General features: G+C 36.0%; 3 protein-coding genes across 4 annotated transcripts in view; all 3 read left to right on the top strand.

Annotated features, from left to right (window-relative positions):
* hnrnpua (heterogeneous nuclear ribonucleoprotein Ua) overlaps window positions 1–4088 on the top strand; it is a 23353-nt gene extending 19265 nt beyond the window's left edge. The window contains exons 12-15 of the mRNA XM_016274104.1: window positions 1808–2080; window positions 2194–2432; window positions 3117–3212; window positions 3376–4088. Of these exons, the coding sequence (XP_016129590.1) occupies window positions 1808–2080; window positions 2194–2432; window positions 3117–3212; window positions 3376–3426 (659 nt within the window). The 3' untranslated portion in view covers window positions 3427–4088. The remainder of the gene's footprint in view (window positions 1–1807; window positions 2081–2193; window positions 2433–3116; window positions 3213–3375) is intronic.
* Window positions 4089–5223: 1135 nt separating this feature from the next.
* On the top strand, window positions 5224–15536 carry adpgk2 (ADP-dependent glucokinase 2). Of its 2 annotated transcripts, XM_016274043.1 has the most exons (6): window positions 5224–5582; window positions 7225–7384; window positions 12598–12788; window positions 12920–13016; window positions 13116–13252; window positions 14801–15536. In XM_016274043.1, exons 1-6 carry the CDS (start codon window positions 5390–5392, stop codon window positions 15469–15471), a joined length of 1449 nt encoding a protein of 482 aa, XP_016129529.1. In that variant the 5' UTR covers window positions 5224–5389; the 3' UTR covers window positions 15472–15536. The 2 variants fall into 2 exon arrangements, with proteins under 2 accessions (XP_016129529.1, XP_016129528.1); XM_016274042.1 differs by lacking the exons at window positions 5224–5582; window positions 7225–7384 and adding an exon at window positions 10386–10545.
* A 3224-nt stretch (window positions 15537–18760) lies between these two features.
* Window positions 18761–24806, top strand: part of LOC107586649 (proteasome 20S subunit alpha 3) — a 10657-nt gene continuing 4611 nt past the window's right edge. The window contains exons 1-7 of the mRNA XM_016274103.1: window positions 18761–18896; window positions 19397–19479; window positions 21889–22060; window positions 22381–22493; window positions 22610–22682; window positions 23044–23109; window positions 23856–23902. Coding sequence (XP_016129589.1) covers window positions 18876–18896; window positions 19397–19479; window positions 21889–22060; window positions 22381–22493; window positions 22610–22682; window positions 23044–23109; window positions 23856–23902 — 575 coding nt within the window. The 5' untranslated portion in view covers window positions 18761–18875. The remainder of the gene's footprint in view (window positions 18897–19396; window positions 19480–21888; window positions 22061–22380; window positions 22494–22609; window positions 22683–23043; window positions 23110–23855; window positions 23903–24806) is intronic.

Genomic DNA, 24806 nt, shown 5'->3' with positions numbered 1-24806 from the left:
GGAATAAAGGCCCCGATTTTTGTAGCGAATCGATGCGTTTTTGTAAGAAAAATATCCATATTCAAAACGTAATATTTAATCTATTAATCTAGCTTGCACCAACAGTTGTACATGGAAGCACGGATGACATAAGATGCCGGAGTTGCGCATGCGTCTCGTGAAATCGTGAAAACCAACGTTTGTTAACAGGAGCAAAGGAAGCAACGTTTCCTTACTTTAGCAAAGGAAAACCAGTCTCCTCTAGGCTTATATCGAAATCCTCCGACATTCTTCTTTACAAATCCTCGTTTTGTACTTCTAATTCGTGACAGTTGTTTTGTTTTGATCTTTCCCCTGCACTTCCGTTATCGTCACTTCTGAGCGGCGCATGCGCAAAGCCGACGTCTTATGTCATCCGCCCGGAGCTGCTTCCGTGTACAACAGTGAGCACAAGCTAGATTAAATAAAATAAATTATTACGTTTTAAATATGGTTATTTTTCTTACAAAAACGCATTGATTTGCTACAGGAGGCCTTTATTCACCCCTCAGATCCGTGTAAGGCACTTTTTATTATGGATGGATGCGCTTTATTTCACTTCTTTTGGACTGATGAACTGCAACACCCGCTGACTGCCATTAAACAGCTTGGAAGATCAAAGATAATTTTTTTATATAACTCTGACTAGATTCATCTGAAAGAAGAAAGTCATATACACCTAGGATGGCTTGAAGGTGAGTAATTCATGGGCTAATTTTCATTTTTGGGTGAACTAACCCTTTAACTTTTTTTTTCAGTTAGTTGCCAGGGCAAATTTCTTTTATAAGTTTTATTTTTAAATTTTTTAAGTATCTAATATTTTATTTTTATCGTCAAATTATTATTATTATTTTTTTTTGTTACTAATTTTAGTACTTCAAAACCTATTTTATTTCAATTAGTTGCCAGGGAATTTATTTTTTTACATCTAATATTTAATTTTAATCTTTATTATTTTTATTAAAGTTTTAGTTTTAGTCATTTTAGTATTTTAACTTAATTTTTTTTTTTAAGTTTTTAAGTTTTCTATTTTAGTTCAAGTTTTAGATGTTTTGTCATCTAATATTAATACTATACTAATAATACTAATTTTATATATATATATATATATATATATATATATATAATACTAATAGTCACGTAACGCTGCCGGAAGGAATGATGGAGTGGTAGAATAGCATAAACTGTATTTAATTAAGAGAATCACAGGGGTAAATCCACAACAGGAAGAGGGGTAAACACATGTAATCCAACATGTAGACCCCAACGCAAAGGCTGGGACTTAAACACATGGGGTAATTAGAACTAAACAAGACACACCTGAAATCCACGAACAATCAACACGAGGGACAAACTGGGTCATGGAGCACATGTGGAGGGAAAACACAACAAAGACAGTCCAGGGGTGTGACACTAATAATGCTATAATATGTTATTATTGTGTTTTATAATTTTTCTTCAGTATAATTTTATTTCAGTTTTAGTTTTACAAATTTTAGTACTTACATTTAAACTCATTTTAAACTTTCACAACTTGCCTAGGCAAAGTTTAAATTTCATGTTTTTCATCTAATATGCTTTTCATTATTTTGTGTCATTTATTTTATAAATGCATTAAGAGCTTTTTTCCAGTTGTATTCCTAGAAGTGTTTTGTTTTATTTTATAAAAAAAAAAAAACAAGTTTAAAAGTTTTAGTAATACTTTTAATTTTTGTTAACAATAAAAACACTGGTGTACAATTCACAAAACTCCCAAATTGCCACACTGTAACACTATAATGTTTTGCAGGAATATACACGCTGCCTGTGGAAGGTGAGTGCTTCAGTGAAGTGCTTTATGTCGAGCTGCAGAAAGAAGAAGCTATCAAACTTCTTGAACAGTACAAGGAGGAGAGCAAAAATTCCCTTCCTCCTGAGAAGAAGCCCAACCAGGGAGGGGTTCAACCAAAGAGGGGAGGCACTCGGGGACGAGGAGGCAAAAATCTGTTCAACCGTGGTGGAGGAGGACAGGGTCAGAGGGGAGGACGAGGAGGCTTTCAAAACCGAGCCAACTTTAGGGGTGGTACGCTATTTCAGATGAGCGAAATGTTTCTTTTTATTCCTTATATACTTATTTGTATAGAGGAACATGTATAAATTCAGTAATACACTGTTCCTTTTTTAATTGTTTGTCAGTGCCTGGACCTCGTGGTGGGTTCAGCAGACCACCGAGAGGCTTCCTTCCTCCCCCTGCCTTCCGAGGAGGCTTCAACCGGGGTAGTTTCAATCGCGGCGGTGGGATGCCTAACAGAGGTGGCGCCCCCAGGCCGGGACCTGGACGTGGCAATATGGTTAACATGGGCAACAGAGTAGGAGCCATGAACAGGGGCAACATGGGACGAGGGGGAGGGGCCAACCGGGGCAACTTCAACCAGGTGAGAGATCTGTGATGATGTAGACTAGTTTTAGTTGGAAATTAAAATTTAGTTGACGTTGTAAATCTTCAAATATAAAAAAACAATACTGAAATGTGACCCAAATGTGAACCAGGAATCATACGTATGCTTTTTCCACAGAAGTTCAAGGGTTTAGGAGGAAATTATCAAGGTTTTAAAAATATGATTTTTTTTCAAGCTGTATACTTAGAAATGAACTTAAAAAAATTATGCTTTTCATTATTTTCGGTTTAGCATATTATGTTTTGTAGTTTATTTTATAAGCGCATTAAGAGCTTTTTTTAAGCTGTATACTTAGAAATGTTTTTATTTTCTTTTAAAAACGTGGCTTACTGCTTAATTCAGTTTAAAACTAAAAATACATCCAAAATGTGAACCAGGAATCATAAATCTGCATTTTCCTCAGAAATTCAGGGGTTTAGGAGGAAATAATCAATCAAGGTTTTAAAAATGATGTTTTTCATTATTTTGGGTTTAGGATATAATTTTTTTGTAGTTTATTTCATAAGTGCATTAAGAGCTTTTTTTTTTTTTTTTGAAGCTCTATGCTTAGAAATCGTTTTATTTTATTATTTTAAAATGCTGCTTACTGCTTAAGTCAGTTTAAAACTAAAATGCAACCAAATTTTGAACCAGGAATCATAAAACATTCTGTTTCCGCAGAAATTCAGGGGTCGAGGAGGAAATAATCGAGGTTTTAAAAATGGCAACTTTAGCATGAACAAAGCACAAGCTTTCAACCAGAGCTGGCAACAAGGGGTAAGTCCCTCAAAAAAATATTTAATATAATTTATATAATAATGTATAGATATAATTGATTTATATATGATTTCTATGATTTTTTAAAATGTAAAATTTGCAAAAACTACTCAAATTCAATCATGTTTCATTTTTTAATTCTCTGTATCTTTGTCTTCATTAGTTCTGGAATCAGAAACCATGGAGTCAGCAGTACCATCCTGGATATTACTGAATAATAGCTGTGATGGACTGATATCACATGAAGAACATCAGCTTTAACTTCAGAAGTCAAATGTTCATTTTATCTAATGTCCTTTTGTTTTTGTACAGATTTGAATAGGACATTCCATATTGGGAGCTTTCAGAGCTTTACAGGTGACCTGTTAACAGTTTTATAAATGAATATTTTATGTTTGTCTTTGACCGCAGGTTCGTATGACAATGCGGTTCAATTCAGGAATCTCATATTACTTCAGGGTGGGATGTTTGTCTTTAAAACCTTTCAGGGTTCTGGATTTTATTTTTAATTAGCCTCGTGTGAATCTTTGTGTAGCAGTAAAGCTCCATAACAAAAGAGTTGTCAAGGCACTTTGCAGTTATATGAAGAAAATCTGTCCTGCTGCAATAATATTTTTATTTAAAAGAACATGATACATGTATAAACTGAGATACTGAAATGTGGAGTAAGTCTTGTATATAAGGTCTGGACAGCTTTTGCAGACTGTATTAAGAAAATGAATTGAAACTGGAAATTTCAATGACAGTTGTGTAATAATTGTGTGTGTTGTTTAAAATCTCTTCCTTGGATTAGAATTGAACTGAATTTAGAAAGTGTTGATTTAAAAGCAGTCCATCGCCTGTACAAAAATGAAGTAGGTGCTAAACAGTCTGTTTATGCACACCCCTTCAAGTAAAGTGTAAGCGCCTAGCTATTAAATTTTACCAATCGGATGATTACTTGTCCTTCTGTTCTTCAGTGACTGAAATATGCACCTATCTTGTTTTGCTTTTTTTGGATTGTTAAGATGTCCTCTATGCTTATGATGCAATGACAAATGTGTTTTACCTATGGTTGGCTAAAGAAATGTCAGATATTCGGAAAACATATTATTTTACTACTTTAAAAGTATTACAGTCTGATCTTAATTGAAGCTTGTTTTGATGTTGTATTTATTCATGATTTAAGGTATTTGAAATGATAACACTTTGTAATGTAGACCTTTTTTCTTTTTATATCTCGCAATGTTTTGTATTTCACCTTCAATCGAATAAGAAAAAGATTTACTTAAAAAGAGTAACTTATTCCATGCATTCTCTTGGAAATAGGTTGTTTTAAAATGATAATAAAGTTTGACGATAACAACTGGCTTACCGGTCTATCTATCTATCTATCTATCTATCTATCTATCTATCTATCTATCTATCTATCTATCTATCTATCTATCTATCTATCTATCTATCTATCTATCTATCTATCTCTAGGACTAAGCACAATTCCAGAAACTATCCTATAGGCATATCCATGCAGAAATATAACACTCAAGCCCGTCTGTTTATGTATAGCTCTGCCTCTGCCACACGAATAAGATGTAGTTACACTGAAACCAGATACATTCATGCCAGGCTGTTTGCTGAGTCAAGCACAACCCTTTTGAGGAGCAATATCATATTTCATGCCTGTTTGTAAAATTTGTAACAACATTACAGAATCCTTCAGTGTCCTGTTACATCTTTAAATACTTATGTATATACGTAGTGGTCTGTAATCAATTAGATGTTGGACTTTTATTTTGAAACACAACGATCGGAAATGACTCGCTTCTTACAAGAGCCACTGGGAAAAAAAGGTGACATTGGGCGGAAATTACACAAAAGTTCTACCTCCAGGGGCGCAAGCCGGCTCAAACAACCCAAGCCCAACCCCAGTCTACGTGGTACTTTAATAGCAGTCTGAATAGTAATTATTAATGCAATACCTAAAGGACAAATACACATAGTTTAATTAAGTAACAACTGAGTAAATATAAAGAGAGAGAGAGAGAGCGCGCGAGCTTAGCTGTGCTTAGAGTGATACACTCACGCCATTCTATCCTCTTATATTTCTGTGGCAGAAAAAAACATCCGCCCCCTGATTCATCAGCTCTTACTCGCTCAGGAAGAAAGAGAGGAGGCAGGCGTGTGTTCATACATCTGCAATGGCCATTGAGCTGCACTCTGGTGTCAAATATGGCTCGTTTTTGTCACTTGCAGTGGTGTTGGTGGCGTATTGGTTCCGCTCACCGGACAGTTCGGTTCTGGAGGACAGACTGGACGCGGTTCTGTCTTCACTGCTGCGCGCAGAGCGGAAAGTGGGCATGAGCAGCGTGTACAGACCGCGAGTGGCTATAGGTACAGACTTTGAAGTGCACTTAACAGCATGCAACTAATAATTATGGAATGCAGTGCATAGGCTTAATTGGAATGAATTCTAATAACGTTACTTTGTATTTATTTTTTTTAGATAAATATTTATTAGTGAACTTTAATAATAAAATATTAACTAATTTATGTAATAATACAGAAATACCTTTAAATGTTAGATTTGCATCTTTTGGTTTAAGTATGCATTGCATATGCATTATTAAAATGAGACAAATTTATGTAATAAAGTTGCATTTTGAAATGAACAGTTATACACATTTAATGTAGTAATGTAATATGTATTGATTTTTATTTGTTTTGTTGTGACTGCAATTGTGTTGATTTCTTTTTAAGTTCCTATTAATTATTTAAAAGTACACTGATAATGATTCATTTTAACCAGGGTTATTATAGTACACTAAAAACGTAAAAAAAAAAACTTTATTTACTTGAAATAAGCTAAACGTTTGCTGAAATAAAATAAAATAATTGAAACTTATTCAATTTCATCTAGTTGCCAAGGAAATGTTTCTAATTTGTATTTATTTTCACTTAATGTAAATAAAAAAAATACAGTTAATTGAAACTATATATACATATAAACCAAATTAAAATGACATAAAAACAAAATAAAACTACTAACATTTCAAGTCAAATTAAAATAAAAACAGAAAATACAAAAAGAATAAAAACGTAATTGTAGTATTAATTAAAAACTATAATAGTATCCTAATTGTACTAAAATAACACTGATTTTTAAATTTTTTTATTTTACAAGTAACAGCTAATTTATTATATTCAGTTTGCCACATTTTTCTTGATGTTTCCTATCTGCAACTGCGCATGTATTTTATCTGATAATATGGCTTGTTTTGCTTCTGAGGATTGTTATCTTAAAGCAGGGTTCCTCAAATCTTACCCTGAAGGGCCAATGCGCTGCAGAGTTTAGCTCCAACCCTGATCAAACTCAGCTACCTGTGATTTTCTAATGATCCTGAAGACATTGATTTGCATGCTCAGGTGTGTTTGATTAGGGTTAGAGCTAAACTCTGCAGGAAAGTGGATCTCGTGGGCCAGATTTGAGGATCCCTGTCTTATAGGATCAAGCCTGAGCTGATGTTCTTTTTTTGTTGGTTTACGCTATAGCAACAAGTGCTGAGTACTTGTGAGGTAAACCAACTTTGACAACCAGGTTTCGGCCTTGTTTACCAAAAGTCCGGTAACCTGAGTCACATACACAGCCCATTGCAATACTATTATTTTACTTGTTGCTTACATTACAGTCAATGCAAGCGAAAGTTCTGACTTTTCTAGACCCTTGATTGAAATGATAATCAAACAGTTGAAGTTCTGTATGCATTGACTCAGTTAAGTTAACCTGATCTCTGATTTCATCTGTTTTCAAACCGTGATTGGTAGGCTACCTGTCAGTCTGTTGCACTCTGACAAACAACAGCTTTAGTCTGTAGTCATGTTTGCTTTTGCCAACTATGCATGGCATCGAATCCAGTTTGTTCAGATATTGTATGACCTATGATTCACTTGCGTTTTGTTGGCTGGTCAGGTTCAAAGATTAATTTATTGTAATATTAGATTATTTCACTTGTATTATCTCACTGTCTCTTATCAGGTTTTGGCGGCTGTGTGGATATCATAGTCGATGGAGTGACTCTGCTGAACAAAATGGGTTTGAAGCCGACAGACCAGCCCCTCCATCATGATTACATAGAGAACGCGGAGCAGCTGGCACAGAGTTTCGCTTACTTTTTCTCCCCCGGAGCTGCTTCAGAGTAAGTGAGAGCCGTTCAAGCATGCTCGCTAAGCCTTCGGGATTGTACAGATTACACAATTTAGCATAATACAGCTATTGTGATTTATTTAATTTGAAGCCAATTAAATTGTTTTACAAGTTTACATAGCTTAACTGATTGCAAACTTCCGTTTTGTGTTAGTTAATAGTCAACAATTTGAATTAAAACTAATTAACTGGTTTCAAGGTGAATTTAGTGAGTTCCCCATAAGTTTACACTGGTAAGCACAGATGTAGGTCATTACGTTAACTATGAACCGCTAATGTCACGCAACCACAGAGTGTTACATTAATGAAATAATATTCAATATTGATCATTTCAAGGAATAGTTCATCCAAAAATAAAAATCTGCTGAAAATGTACTTGCACTAAGATGTAGATGAGTTTGTTTCTTCATCAGAGCGGATTTGGAGAAATCTAGCATTACATCAGTTGCTCACTGATGTGAATGGGTGCCGTCAGAATGAGAGTCCAAACAGCTGATAAAAACATCACAATAATCCACAAGTAATCCATGAATAAACATCTTGAGAAGTGAAAAACTGTGTTTGTAGTGAAAAATCCATTATTGTGACGTTTTAAACTTTAAATTGTTGCTTAAATATCAGTCTTTTGCTTTTTCCAGTGAAAATTCATCTAGTCTGAATCAGGAGAGAAATACGCACTGTTTGCAAGCAAAAAGAGCCTAAAGCTATTTGTGAGAGGACAACAGATGGGATGGACTTTTCCACTGGAGGAAGCATTATTATGGATTATGGACTGGCATTTTGCCCAAAATTTAGTTTTAAGTTAAAACGCCTTAATTATAGATTTGTTTCTTACAAACATGCAGTTTTTCACTTCATAAGATGTCAATTGATGGACTGGAGTAATGTGGATTATCGTGATGTTTTTATCAGCTGTTTGGACTCTCATTCTGACGGCACCCATTCACTGCAGAGGATCCAGTGGTGAGCAAGTGATGTAATGCTACATTTCTCCAAATCTGTTCTGATGAAGAAACAAACTCCTCTATATCTTGGATGCAGGGTGCACAAATGTTCAGTAACTTTCATGTTTGGGTGAACTGTTCCTTTAAATTGTTAAGCTGAAATTCGTCAGACCCTCTTTAGTTTTGTTGTGCTGGCAATATGGCAGCTGCGTCCTGCAAGAGAATTCACACTTGAGAGCGGAATGACAGACTTCTCAAGATAATATTGCAGTTATGTTGAGACGCTGCATAGTGCTGTTTGAGCCGTGTCTGAGTGGAGTGTAATTTACAGTCACTACTGCCAAAGTGACACAGAAGCGTTTGGAGATGCGAGTGCTTCTGGTTGACGCATGTTTGGATTGATGAGTGAATTTCTCCTTTAGATAATAACCATCATTCATAGTGGTGTTTTTTCTTTTCATTCTTTTCGAGCCTTTTAAGCTTGGCGATTCTGTGAAAGCTTTTGTACGAAAATATGTTCAAGTTGCAGTTGTCACGACACTGCTAGTAAAACAGTGTTACTTTTAACAATGACAGTCCAACCATTAACAAATGTTTAATTTCTAATTAAAATCGCACTTCTCATTTGTTAAAAATTGACCTTATTTGCTTTATACATATTCCTGGTCTTAATGTGAATGATTTATGGGTTATGTTGTTACAAAAATCAGTCAATCTAGAACAAATATTTAATAAACTGACTGTTGCTGATTTTTGAGTCTCTACACAAATGTATGTTCTTATGATTTTTAGTTTGTTAGGCAACTATTCATTACATTGTGAAACAAAGTTTTATAAAAGTGTTGTTTAGCACTTGTTTTAATGTTTCTTAATATGAAACACTGAATACGAAAATCACGTTACTTTTTGAATGAACGAATGATGAAACATTTAAAGGTATTATTACTAATGCAAAAAAAATCGCATGGTACATGCATAATACTGAGCTAAAAACAACAGTTTAATGTAAACAGTTACTATAAGTGAGTGTTAACAGCTCTCCAATCATCAGGCACCTGCAGTGTTTGTTATACAGCTGACAGTGTTTTTCTTCTTTTCTATAGGAGGTTTGTGATGAACGACACACTCTTCAGTGATCTGGTAGAAGCTTCTCGAGAGTTACCAGGAAACAGGTGGTCAATAGGAGGAAATGCACCTGTCATGGCCAGCAGGATGGCGCTGGAAGGATGTGATGTGCTTTTAGGGGGCAGTTTCAGCATCGATTTCACAGATATCCTCTCCCAGCGTATCATTGCTTCTGAGGATTGTTATCTTAAAGCAGGGTTCCTCAAATCTTACCCTGAAGGGCCAATGCGCTGCAGAGTTTAGCTCCAACCCTGATCAAACTCAGCTACCTGTGATTTTCTAATGATCCTGAAGACATTGATTTGCATGCTCAGGTGTGTTTGATTAGGGTTAGAGCTAAACTCTGCAGGAAAGTGGATCTCGTGGGCCAGATTTGAGGATCCCTGTCTTATAGGATCAAGCCTGAGCTGATGTTCTTTTTTTGTTGGTTTACGCTATAGCAACAAGTGCTGAGTACTTGTGAGGTAAACCAACTTTGACAACCAGGTTTCGGCCTTGTTTACCAAAAGTCCGGTAACCTGAGTCACATACACAGCCCATTGCAATACTATTATTTTACTTGTTGCTTACATTACAGTCAATGCAAGCGAAAGTTCTGACTTTTCTAGACCCTTGATTGAAATGATAATCAAACAGTTGAAGTTCTGTATGCATTGACTCAGTTAAGTTAACCTGATCTCTGATTTCATCTGTTTTCAAACCGTGATTGGTAGGCTACCTGTCAGTCTGTTGCACTCTGACAAACAACAGCTTTAGTCTGTAGTCATGTTTGCTTTTGCCAACTATGCATGGCATCGAATCCAGTTTGTTCAGATATTGTATGACCTATGATTCACTTGCGTTTTGTTGGCTGGTCAGGTTCAAAGATTAATTTATTGTAATATTAGATTATTTCACTTGTATTATCTCACTGTCTCTTATCAGGTTTTGGCGGCTGTGTGGATATCATAGTCGATGGAGTGACTCTGCTGAACAAAATGGGTTTGAAGCCGACAGACCAGCCCCTCCATCATGATTACATAGAGAACGCGGAGCAGCTGGCACAGAGTTTCGCTTACTTTTTCTCCCCCGGAGCTGCTTCAGAGTAAGTGAGAGCCGTTCAAGCATGCTCGCTAAGCCTTCGGGATTGTACAGATTACACAATTTAGCATAATACAGCTATTGTGATTTATTTAATTTGAAGCCAATTAAATTGTTTTACAAGTTTACATAGCTTAACTGATTGCAAACTTCCGTTTTGTGTTAGTTAATAGTCAACAATTTGAATTAAAACTAATTAACTGGTTTCAAGGTGAATTTAGTGAGTTCCCCATAAGTTTACACTGGTAAGCACAGATGTAGGTCATTACGTTAACTATGAACCGCTAATGTCACGCAACCACAGAGTGTTACATTAATGAAATAATATTCAATATTGATCATTTCAAGGAATAGTTCATCCAAAAATAAAAATCTGCTGAAAATGTACTTGCACTAAGATGTAGATGAGTTTGTTTCTTCATCAGAGCGGATTTGGAGAAATCTAGCATTACATCAGTTGCTCACTGATGTGAATGGGTGCCGTCAGAATGAGAGTCCAAACAGCTGATAAAAACATCACAATAATCCACAAGTAATCCATGAATAAACATCTTGAGAAGTGAAAAACTGTGTTTGTAGTGAAAAATCCATTATTGTGACGTTTTAAACTTTAAATTGTTGCTTAAATATCAGTCTTTTGCTTTTTCCAGTGAAAATTCATCTAGTCTGAATCAGGAGAGAAATACGCACTGTTTGCAAGCAAAAAGAGCCTAAAGCTATTTGTGAGAGGACAACAGATGGGATGGACTTTTCCACTGGAGGAAGCATTATTATGGATTATGGACTGGCATTTTGCCCAAAATTTAGTTTTAAGTTAAAACGCCTTAATTATAGATTTGTTTCTTACAAACATGCAGTTTTTCACTTCATAAGATGTCAATTGATGGACTGGAGTAATGTGGATTATCGTGATGTTTTTATCAGCTGTTTGGACTCTCATTCTGACGGCACCCATTCACTGCAGAGGATCCAGTGGTGAGCAAGTGATGTAATGCTACATTTCTCCAAATCTGTTCTGATGAAGAAACAAACTCCTCTATATCTTGGATGCAGGGTGCACAAATGTTCAGTAACTTTCATGTTTGGGTGAACTGTTCCTTTAAATTGTTAAGCTGAAATTCGTCAGACCCTCTTTAGTTTTGTTGTGCTGGCAATATGGCAGCTGCGTCCTGCAAGAGAATTCACACTTGAGAGCGGAATGACAGACTTCTCAAGATAATATTGCAGTTATGTTGAGACGCTGCATAGTGCTGTTTGAGCCGTGTCTGAGTGGAGTGTAATTTACAGTCACTACTGCCAAAGTGACACAGAAGCGTTTGGAGACGCGAGTGCTTCTGGTTGACGCATGTTTGGATTGATGAGTGAATTTCTCCTTTAGATAATAACCATCATTCATAGTGGTGTTTTTTCTTTTCATTCTTTTCGAGCCTTTTAAGCTTGGCGATTCTGTGAAAGCTTTTGTACGAAAATATGTTCAAGTTGCAGTTGTCACGACACTGCTAGTAAAACAGTGTTACTTTTAACAATGACAGTCCAACCATTAACAAATGTTTAATTTCTAATTAAAATCGCACTTCTCATTTGTTAAAAATTGACCTTATTTGCTTTATACATATTCCTGGTCTTAATGTGAATGATTTATGGGTTATGTTGTTACAAAAATCAGTCAATCTAGAACAAATATTTAATAAACTGACTGTTGCTGATTTTTGAGTCTCTACACAAATGTATGTTCTTATGATTTTTAGTTTGTTAGGCAACTATTCATTACATTGTGAAACAAAGTTTTATAAAAGTGTTGTTTAGCACTTGTTTTAATGTTTCTTAATATGAAACACTGAATACGAAAATCACGTTACTTTTTGAATGAACGAATGATGAAACATTTAAAGGTATTATTACTAATGCAAAAAAAATCGCATGGTACATGCATAATACTGAGCTAAAAACAACAGTTTAACGTAAACAGTTACTATAAGTGAGTGTTAACAGCTCTCCAATCATCAGGCACCTGCAGTGTTTGTTATACAGCTGACAGTGTTTTTCTTTTCTATAGGAGGTTTGTGATGAACGACACACTCTTCAGTGATCTGGTAGAAGCTTCTCGAGAGTTACCAGGAAACAGGTGGTCAATAGGAGGAAATGCACCTGTCATGGCCAGCAGGATGGCGCTGGAAGGATGTGATGTGCTTTTAGGGGGCAGTTTCAGCATCGATTTCACAGATATCCTCTCCCAGCGTATCACAGGTGCTGTAATGCTCTTACTTTCAGCACTATGCTAAAAGCCTTTTCTATTCAACGTTGTAAATATAACAAGAACACTTTAAAATCTTAACTTCCATATTTATCATCGCATTGAATTATTTCATCTTCCTCAGTGGCTGGAAACACAGTGGATGAGCCAGACATCCACCTGATCCTGGAGTATCCCACAGGTGCCACATGGGGGCCGTACACCTCCCGAAGGGCCAACAGGTAGGCTGATTTACTTTCAGATTTTTCATCTTAACTGTACTTTCAATCTAAACTTTCTGTGAGCGTTTGAAATTTGTTTTTTTTCTTGCATTGCTGTAGGTATATTGTCCATAGCGATGACCATAATCCATATCTGGACTCTATGGAGCAATTTCAGGAGAAGCTGAACAGCTTCAAACCAGATCTGCTTGTTGTAGGAGGACTACAGATGATGGACAACTTCCCTTTCAAACAAAGTAAGTGAATGAAGACACACAAGGGCAATAATTCAATTAATAACATTAACAAACCTTATTGCATAATGCTCAACAAATCAGTATTTAATTGACTTTCAAATAACAATATGAATTTTGTAACAATATGTATTTTCATTATTATATACGTCAGCCCATGTGTGGATCAGTGGCAGTTTGGAGGTAAACTGAACTCTGTACTGTCACATGGTGAGATTAGCATGTTTTCCCAGCTGCCCTGGGAAAGTAGACTGACTGTAACAACTCGTAGCACTCAGTGATTTTGTTTGCTTTGCTTTGCTTTTCTGTCTGCCCTAGAGGGAAATTAGTTTTACTAATATTTGCTGTAAATTTTAAGTGCTATTGAGACCTAAAGATGAAACTGCTTAAAGTGTTTAGCTAAATTTGTTTGCTTTGCTTTGCTTTTCTGTCTGCCCTAGAGGGAAATTAGTTTTACTAATATTTGCTGTAAATTTGTTTTAAGTGCTATTGAGACCTAAAGATGAAACTGCTTAAAGTGTTTAGCTAAATGAAGCTGTATATAAACAGTAATAAAACGAAGATTGTTGGAGTACATTTTATAAGAGAATACTATTTCAGTATTTCTACTTTAGAGTTTCATGTTTAATTTAATGTTTTGCATGTCATTTCTTTTTGTAATTAATTGAGAGATTTGCTTCGAAGTAAAGACTTCTCAGCGTGTAAAAATATTTTATTATGTTGTAAATTAAATGAAGATTATTTGAGTATACTTTACAAGAAAGTACTATTTCAGTCTTTTACTTCAAAATGTAGCAATCAAAAACTAGCGATTTCTGAGTGAACGTTGTTTTTATGCCATTTCTTTTCAGTGTACTTCACTCTTAATGTTCCATTAAGCATTTAACTATAGGGATGTAATGATTCACTCAACTCAAGATGCGATACGATTCACGATACTGATTTTCCGATACGATTTTCTCACAATTTTTTTTAACAAAATGAGATTTAAGGCAAATTATAAATGAAAAAGTGTCATTTTATTATTTCTCAAGACAAAGTGCTGCAAATTTAAATATGTCAAATAACAAAACTAAAGTGAAATGTTAAAACTTAAATATTACAAATAAAAGAAATCTGAGCTAAGGCTTTGTCTGTGCTCTTTCCATTTAAAATTCGAGGCAGTCACTGCATTTTAATCACAGTCCAAACACGCTCGCGTCATGATACTTAAACACGCGTTCACGACAGTATCATGAAGCGAGCGTGTTGCGGCGCCGGCGCTGACCCAGATCCGGCGTGATGACGTCATTACGCCGGATCTGGGTCAGCGCCACCACACGCTCGCGAGGTAGTTACCTTGCTGTCTATGGGAGGGTCAGAGAGCCCTCAGATTTCATCAAAAATATCTTAAATTGTGTTCCGAAGATGAACGAAGGTCTTACGGGTTTGGAACAACACGACGGTGAGTAATTAATGACAGAATTTTCATTTTGGGGTGAACTAACCCTTTAAAATCAGGGTTTTTGCTGTATTAATTAGGAGATTCTATAATAACTCTGTTTCCTCTAGGAGAGCGTGAGGCTCTGCTGGGAAAGCTGGCGAAGATGTTGTCCTCTGCGTCCCCGCAGACCGCTGTCCATTTCGAGATGGCCAGCTTCGTAGATGAGAGTCTGATGTCAGATCTCCTAGAGTTTGTTCTTCCTCACTCCGACTCGTTAGGCATGAACGAGCAAGAGCTGCCCAATCTCCTGAGCATTTTCCGTGGCAGCAACTTGACCGTGCTTTCCGACCCCAACCCACGCGTAGCTACAGTGCTGGACCAGATGCGAGAACTCTACCGCCTGGTAAACCAGCGCCACCGGGAGGCCGGGACGGGTCGGCCACTCACACGCCTTCACGTCCACACACTGGCTTTTCAGGCCATCATCGTCAAACGTGGCTCCAAGTGGAAGAACACCATGTCGGCCACAGCCAAAGCATCTCTGACCGCCAACCGGCACGTCTGTGGCTCGCCGGACATAGATCTCAGTAAAGCGCGGCTGATCATGGACGAATCGTTCTCCATTAGCAGGCAAGAAGGAAGTCAGAGAATTCCACTCCAGGAATCTCGACCCGTTTCCTGCTGGGATGAGGACGGCTATGAGGTTTGCGTGGCTCCTGTGCTGGTGTGCACTGAGGTATACCAGACTGCTGGAGGAGGAGACAACATCTCTGCCGCTGGGCTTGTACTGCAGATCTGAATAAGAGAGTCTTTTGTCTTTTTTTTTTTTTCTTTTTTTCTTTTTTTATTGCATTCTTTTTTTCGTTTTTTTTTTTTTTCCTTTTTTTGGTGGGGGGGGGGGGGGACACATTGAGACAGATCATGTGCAATACAAACATTGGGTCCAGCTAATATAAAGTTGGGTGAATCCCACAAAACCTGTCAACAACATATCCACATCTTTTTTCGCCCTTAAATCACAAGAAACAAATTGGAGATTTTGCTTTTATACATTTTTTTTAAATTGATAAGTTTATTATTTTTTAAATATTATTTTCTTCACAATTAAGCACATTTTAAAATCGAATTCTCATTTCTGCGTTGTCTTTGTGCTGATTTTTAAATTGCATTTAAAAATTAATTTTACTACAGTATTTTTTATTGTAATATAATAAAAAATACTGCATTATAGTAATGAGAATATAATGAAAATGCAATGTCGTGGATGCATTACATACATGAAAATGTGCCTAATTGTCATGAAAATAATGTGTCAATGCCACCATTTTATTTTTTCCTTATGCAAAATATAATTTTAGATTTTTGTGTAAAATATGATCTGGATACTTCATAATGAGATTCACAGAGTTATCCCACCTATAGGTAGTATGTTTTTGTTTTCAGTTAGTTTTTCTTGAATCCTATCCAGAACCTTTATGTCTTAAAATGTCTTCGTAATTATTCACTTCACGCACATTAATCCAACAGACGCCAGTAATCTTGAAATAATACACGGAAGAATCTTTGAGCACCCATAGCTCATTATATTATGACTGAAATCAATCAATGCAGATGCACAGAAGCCTACTATGTTGATGTCAAATGGAAATGCAGATAAATTTAGCATGACTGAAGTGTTATGGGGTCCATATTTTACCTAACATTGCTTTATCCTCATTGGTCGGATATTATTGCTTGCTTGTTTTATGCTCCGCCCACTGAAGTCACGTCTTTGTTCTCATTCCGTAGCAGCATCATATTCCACTTTAAGACAAGGGATTGAGCAGTTACACATTATCACAAACATGGAAACAATTCTTTCTTTGTCTTAGTTATGTCTTTAGCTTATTTTACAACACCTTGACTGAATTCAAACACATACACCTTTTAATTAAGGGAACATGGCTTGATTTTTAACTCTAGGGAAGTGGAATGTTTTAAGGATAGTATTTTTAGCTTGTGTGGGTGTATCTCATGAGAGAATGTGTCCCAGTCATATTTCACCCCAAAATTAAAAGATAGAAATAAATTATAGTAATCTCAACTGAAAATAATTGGAATTACAAATAAAATTCAAGTAAAAAAAACATAATGCTAAAAAAGGAGAGGTGTGTTATTTCTGTGCCATTAGCATTATAATAATGAAATATTATTTTATTTGATTGTTTATTTATTTTTAGTTTTTCATGTATTTTCATGTAATTTTTTTTGTTTTTATTTTATTCTTCTTCTTCTTTTTTCTTTTGACCTGGCCATGCTTTCATGAGATTCGCCTTAGTACTTCAGTTATGTTTGCGTTCGAATGAGGAACTATTCTTGGAATGGATGCAACAGGAAGCCAAAACCACTGATTTCCTTATGTGCAAAAACGTCCTGCATGTATGTATGTATTTTCAGGAGGACGATTTGAAGAACTTCAGCAACGGTGATTTTTACCTCTCAGAAATATCAAATCTGTTGTAATCATAGTTGTGGGTGTCTCTTTTAACAGATTCAGAAACATCTAAGAAAATCTGGGCCCTGACTTCCTTGCAGACACATCTTCCATTAGTCACCCTGAGTGCAAATTATTACCCACCTCCTAGTGCCTATAAAAATATACCCAGCTTAACTGATGTCCATCATGATTCTATTGTATACCTGCATTTATTTATGTGATGGGTACTTGTCTATGCTAGTGTAACCCGATATCGGACAGGAGATGGATGTTAAAGATGTCCCACCCTATGAGAGATATCTGAGTGAGTGCTTTGAGACGCTCGTCAGCTGATATATGAAATATGTCTCAGGGATTACAGTAGCCTGTATGTCTAAGATCCACAACACTTGAGTTCGAACCAATTTAGCTGTGACAGAGAGCAGCTGGTGTGATTCTGGATGAGATCTGAGCCTGTAGCATACTGACCAACTGAAGGTCCAGTCGATTTGAAGAGTCTTTTTTTAATAAGGGTTTATGCATGTATGAAGCAATTGTAGCATTGGAATGGTTTATTACAGGATGGTGGTAAGAGTATTGAATGTTGTGCTGCCTAAGCTGGAAATGAGTTGTTATGAAATGCCTTTATCTCCTTCCTTCTTTTGTCTTGGCCATGTGTGGTCTGTCAGCAACAGCTGTTCTGAAGGGAAAATACTCATTTTTGAATGACTTTGGATTTGTATGTAATAAAATATTACATTCCATTTATGGTACACCGTTGTGTATTTCTGATTATTTTTAGTTAGAATATTTAGGAAAAGTTGAGGTCAAATCAACACCTTTGGGTTGGTTCATGAATGTTTCTTACTGTTTAGGAAAATATTTAGAAATATTTAGAAATATAATTGGGGTCAAAAAGTCTCCCTGTGAAAATCTGAAAATCTTTTTCCTTTGAACCTGAAACGTTTTAAGGTTTTAGGATAGATAGATAGATTAAAATTAGTGCTGTCAAACGATTAATCGCGATTAATCGCATCCAAAATAAAAGTTTTGTTTACATAATGTGTTTCTACTGTGTATATTTATTATGCATATATAAATACACATGCATGTATTTAAGAAAAATATGTTACGTTTATATCTTTATATATGACAATTTATATGAATATAAATATATACACAAATGTAAATATTTTAAATATATATATTCTGTATGTGTGTCTTTTTATATACATAATAAATATACACAGTACACACATATATTACGTAAACAAAAACTTTTATTTTGGATGCGATTAATCGCGATTAATCGTTTGACAGCACTAATTCAAATATTAAAATCTATATGAATTGATCGTGTGTATGTGTAAAAAAAGATGCACAAAGTAGGCCTGTCTGAAATTACTAAATGTATGTACTTACATTAATATATATAAAAATGACTTTATTTTGTACACTGTTATTGTGTTGATTTAATACTTTTTTAATTACATAATTAAATAACGCTGTAGTTAAAATCGTCAAATGTAAAAATACTGTAAAGACGCGAACTTTTATTTTTTAGTATCCAACTTTTATTGTGAAAGACTGGACGCTTGCCGCTCAAAAGAATCTGATTGGTCGATATGGTGTCCAATCACAGAGCTCGTTGGTCGCAGGTGGCAGAGGGAGAACCGATGCGCTGTGGAGTCTGCCGCTGCTAATGCTGAGCACTTACTTACGATTATAGTTGTTCACATTCAATTACAATGAGCTCCATTGGGACCGGGGTGAGTGGATATAATAATACAAAATGTATCATAGTGTTTGAATGAGATCTGATCCAGAAAGAGCGATTAAATAAGCAATGCGTGTATATCTGTGTCATTCTGAAGCTAACTAGCTACTGCTAGTGTGCAGGGTCTGCATTAGGGTTTTTTTTTTTTTTTTCCCCTGTTCCAACCTAATTAAAGTTAATAAAGAGTTTTCATATATAAGTAGTGTAAGTTATGTTAATTTCCATGGGTTAATTGTGTATTTTTTGCACTACTTGGCCCCTGCTGAGTCACTGCTCGCTAACAATGAATGATAGCAGTTCAAATGAAAAGTCTTCGTGGAGGTAAAGTGAAAGTAAATGTGTTGTGCAGAAAGAAAGCTGCTTTGAGTTTATTCAGCCTCGTCATTGATGCCCAACTGTGTTTATTATTATTGCAAACTCTTTGAATGGTTTATTTTGATTAAATGAACAGAAGTAATAATTGTTGACAGTATTTCCCTTCTCCCTCTGCAGTATGATTTATCCGCCTCCACCTTCTCACCTGATGGAAGGGTATTTCAGGTCGAATATGCCACGAAGGCTGTAGAAAATAGCAGGTAATTAATTAAATACTACTACACATGATATAATTGAAGCCAGAAACATGTACATTTTGATGTGTTGCTCCGAGAAAGGCTTTATTTTAATAACACCAACAAATAACAATACATTTTTGAATGTGTTTCGTATTTGATGTCTGATGAAAGTACAAGTACGAATTAAAGGCACTATATGTAAGATTTATTTTATTAAAATATCCAAAAACCACTAGAACAGTGTTATATATTTTGCTGACTTGTGTACTTGCTAGGGCTGCACGATAAATCGAAATGGAATCGAGATCGCGATTCGACAGAAGCTGCGATTGTCATGCGTATCTTTCAGCGAAGCACGGTTCTGTGATCAGTAGTAAATCTCCATCCGAAGGCCAGAGGGTGCTCTCTCGCTGAACTGTTGTGAGTTTTAATAGACCAGTGACAACCGCACAGAGTAGCATTATAACAGAACTTTCAAATGTATCTAGTATGATAAAACAGCGCTGCTTTACCCCACATACGCACGATCGGAAGGAGCGGAAGCGGTCGACTGTGGCATAATAAAAGCTCCGCTGCTTTCGAGCCGTGTGTCACGCTCGTTCAGCGGCCTCGTTTCGCTTCGACGGCTTTCAATCTCACCTTGCTTCATTCTACTACGTTAATAAATCATTAGCTCATCCATGAACATGATTTCCCCTCGGATTGCATCGGCTGTAGGGATGAAGATGACAACACCCATGATTCCCCACTCAGTCACAGCGTCTTCAAACTACGCCTTTGTATATTTGTTTATTTTGAATACACGCCCTCTAGTGGCGAAAATTACATATTGTGCCCTAAAGTAGGGGTTCTCCGATCAGGACTTTTGAAACCGATCACAGGAAGCAGTGTCTGCCGATACGATTACCGATACCGATCTTTTTAAAGCCTTCTTTTTATCATGTAAAGTTATTTATAGTAAGACTCCAATTAGGAATTTTAGACATTTATTCAGGGCCTGAATTTCATTTTTGAAAACGAATTCCCTTCTTAGGTGACTCTTGTGAGAGGGGATTTTTTTTAATTTGAGGGGTGGAGGGGGGCATTTTTTTTACATTTTGTAAAGAAATATATATTTATCTCACCTAAATGTTTGATCATGCAGTGCATTTTTGTTTTTACAATTGTGCAGTTGTTGCTTACACGCAGCACAAGCCTGATTTTGTGAGCTGTATGTGAGGCGGCCTTTTACACCAGGTTCACACATACTCCGTTTGCAGTGTGTATGCAGTCCATGTGCGGTATGTAAGAGGTGCAGAAGCAGCAGGTGCTTACTGTGCTTTCAGGCAGGAATCTGCAACTGATCCGTGGCTGTTTACTACAAACACAACATTTATCCATTATTTTGATTTCAAATCCAAACATTGTTACTTAAAATGCTTTTTCAGCATTGTGATTCAGTACAGTAACTAATACAATCTTTCATAGACATGTTTAAATGCAATACATATAAGAAACACATTATTCAATGCTTTTTACTTTTGCATTTACTTCTAGATTTATATATTAAGTTGCTCAAACAAGTGGCAAAACATTTAAACTACTTTTCTTACGTTATCACAAACTTAACATTGACAGAAATAGTCAACTCTACTGCCTTGCCTTTTGCATTTAAATCTTTAATACAAGCAATCCTGCGGTTCATAAAGAACTTTGTTTTCCTACCTCCACGAGTGCCATCTATTATTGCCTTGTTTATCTAAAAGTGCCCTTTTCCTTTAAACCTAGCCAAAAAGCCATATGTGTTGACTGTGAAACACAGTAGACTTTAATAATATGCATTTCGGTCCGGAAACGATCTCTGCACTGCTGTAGACGCACCGCTCTTGGAACGCACTGCCGGACCGCAACCTTGTGCAGTGTGAACGTTTTAATCCGTTAACATGAGCGTGGAAAAAATACGCACCACATTCGCACTGCAAACGGAGTAATGTGAACCTGGCATTATGTGTGTGCGCTGCGAGTGTGCATGAGCGCACGGCCTCCAGGAGAGCACCCAAGTGGCAAAAATTAAAAAGAAATGCAATTTATAAACTTTAGTGACGATGCGACACTGCCTCGATTGTGCAAGTGACAATTCCTGTGTCATCTGTGCAGCTCGCTTATAGTGCAGACGCGATTTAATTTGAAGCCATTTGCAAATTTTGAGAGAAAGAGAGCATGCGTGGTGATTCACTCAGGCTGTTTGTGAAATTGTCTCACAGAAGGTTTTCAAATTAGCTACTTTCTAAGTTATTTAATGAAGAAATATGAACTGTACCTCACCTTCAGCATTATACTTATTTCACCCGCACCGGACAGAGACGATATCGGCCGATATTGGTCGGTAGCCGATTAATCGGAGCACCCCTAATATTAAGTTGTTAATAATTGTTTTTTGCCATTCATCAGCACAGCAATTGGCATCCGCTGCAAAGATGGAGTCGTGTTTGGTGTAGAGAAGTTGGTTCTGTCCAAGTTGTATGAGGAGGGCTCCAATAAACGCATCTTCAATATTGATCGGCATGTTGGAATGGTAAGAACATTGAGAATGCTGTTTAAACAAGTGCTCAAAACATGTCCAGTAATTTATCATCAGTAACTTATTTTTATCAAGTTCTGTAAAATATTTGAGGTTTCACTGACATTACTCTGATGGCAGTAAATTAGATTGCAGTGTCACATTATAGGTGCTAGGTTCCATTATTTTACTTTAAAATCAATTACATCCATGTGATTATTTAGATTTAGTGCAATGAAAAATAAACTTATTTTACTAAATTATAATAGTCAAAAAGCTTAATCACCCATCAAATTGTTCTCATACCTTTGTTTGTAATTGAATTGTTTGTTGACATTGAATTTTTTTTGTCTAACAAACTAAAAATATAACCTGCTATTAAGTTTGAGGTTGGTAATAAACTTTTCATATTTTCCAAACAGCATCTTGCAGACAGAGTGGCCATGTATGTCCATGCTTACACATTATACAGCGCTGTGAGGCCTTTTGGATGCAGGTAGGTCTTTTGTAAAGTTTCAGCAATGCATTTTCATTTGCATTTATAATTGCATAATGCAAGTTTCATTTCTTATAAGTTTGTATATGTTTTTAACTTTTTACTTAACCCTTCAGTTTCATCCTGGGATCTTATGATGAAGATGATGGTCCACAGCTCTACATGGTTGACCCTTCTGGGATTTCATACGTAAGAGCTCTCTTTACATAAACTAGTATCTCTGTTAATCAGCACTTTATTACTTACTATACACACTTTACTAAATGTATTTCTCATTATTTTGAAAATCTTTTGATTTAAAGGTTTCTGCTTAAATGACTGTAACTAGTTTTGTAGACAAATGTAAGTTTGAATGTATGAATTTCTTTACTATATATATATAAACTAAAATGTTACCTTTGTAGTGATGGAAAAGCAGCAAAAAAGTGTCCAGCATACATGTGAACTCCTTCCAATATTCAGTGACAATGTAGATTACACATTGTTTTTTATTGACCTGATCCTCCTGTACATGTATTTTCTTTATCATTAATATTTGTCTGTTTTTTAGGGTTACTGGGGCTGTGCTATTGGAAAAGCCAAGCAAGCTGCCAAGACAGAAATTGAGAAACTACAGGTAGGTGTTAATATATTATGTTCTATATTCATCGTTTTGTAAAGGCTTTCAGATCAGTACATACATATTATCTTAAACTACTCTTAGAAGGTTCTTTTATTCAGCAAGGATGAATAAAATAGACCAAAATTAACAGTAACAACATTTACAATGTTAGAAAATGCTGTTCTTTTGAATTTTCTATTCATCAAGAAATGAAAAAAAGGAAAATTAAAAAAAAACATTTTAACATTGATAATAAGAAATGTTTCTTGAGCAGCAAATCAGCATATTAGAATGATTTCTGAAGGATCGTGTGACTCTGAAGACTGGAGTAATGATGCTGAGAATTCAAGAGTAGAGTACATTTTAAAATATATTAAAATGCAAAGTTACCAACCCCAAACTTTTGAGAAGTAGTGTACATCCACAGGTGTTTAATGTATCTCCAGGGTTGCAGTACAGAAAAAGCCATTGCCTTTCATTTATGATCATACATTTGTTCTCATTCAGTCTAACAGATCTTTATCATTAACAGTACAGTTGTGGTGTTTAGTATAAGCATGTTTGGCAGTCTTTTTTGGAAAATGTTCAAACAAAAGTCAGCTACTTTCAGTACTGCAGGGACAATATCATTTAAAACTTGAAGTAACAGCATTGTCTTTTGTCATTTCAAAGCGACTACTACATTTCTTTAGTAGTGTTTTCATTTTAATGTCAACAGATTTAAAGTGGTTAAACTTGTAAATGTTAATCTTGTATTTCAGATGAAAGAAATGACCTGCAGAGAACTGGTGAAGGAAGTGGCAAAAATGTGAGTGTGATTTATTTATAACTTAGAATTGAGAAGACCTCAAAAACACGAGAGCAGCAGAGATTATTATTATTATTATTCCCACACCTTCTGACCAATCCATTTCTATGACCTTTTTGCATTAGATTCATAGTTCACTGCATTAGCACTTTTTAAAACCGTCTTATTTAGATTGCATTCAGAAAACAAAAACTATTTCTAACCAGTATATACATTAATAGTTTAGAGTGAGGCATACACTATACAGCGGGTAAAATAAATATTGATCACGTCACCATTTTTCTCAGTAAATATATTTTTATAGGTGCTGTTGACTTGAAAATTTCACTAGATGTTGGTAACAACCAAAGTAATCCATACATACAAAGAAAACAACACAAATAAGTTCAGAAATTAAGTTGTGTGTAATAAAATGGAATGACACAGGGAAAAAGTATTTTGTTGTACAAAAGCCTTTGTTGGTAATCACTAGGGCTGGGTATCGAGTTCGATAATTTTTAGGCACCGACCGAAATGCCTCGATACCATCGAGTATCGAAAAACGTCTTGTCGTTCGGTACCAAATTTCGATACCTAAGGGATTAATATCATCAGCGTCAGTGAGCCAATAAGCCTGCAGCACTAGCCGGTGCACCCTGCCAGATTATGCACCCCCTAATATTGGTAGGTTTAGGAGTAGGTGTGGGAGAGGGGTTAGGATTAGGGGTGGGGTTGGGATTAGGCAATCAGGTAGCGACTTCAACGAGGGGGTGCATAATCTGGCAGGGGTGCAGAATTCGGCACAACACCGGAATGTTTGACTAGAAGAGGTGCGGAGCAGATCGATCATCCGCGAGAGCGATTCGAAAGCGCACGGAGCAGTCTGCTCTCTTTAGCTCTCGTGGTACTGTAATACACCGATCGG

The sequence above is a fragment of the Sinocyclocheilus grahami genome, unplaced genomic scaffold (assembly GCF_001515645.1).
Source record: "Sinocyclocheilus grahami isolate Dianchi unplaced genomic scaffold, SAMN03320097.WGS_v1.1 scaffold84.1, whole genome shotgun sequence".
Lineage (NCBI taxonomy): Eukaryota > Metazoa > Chordata > Actinopteri > Cypriniformes > Cyprinidae > Sinocyclocheilus > Sinocyclocheilus grahami.
Note: the sequence above shows the minus strand (reverse complement) of the source record. Positions and strands in the feature narration are given on the sequence as shown.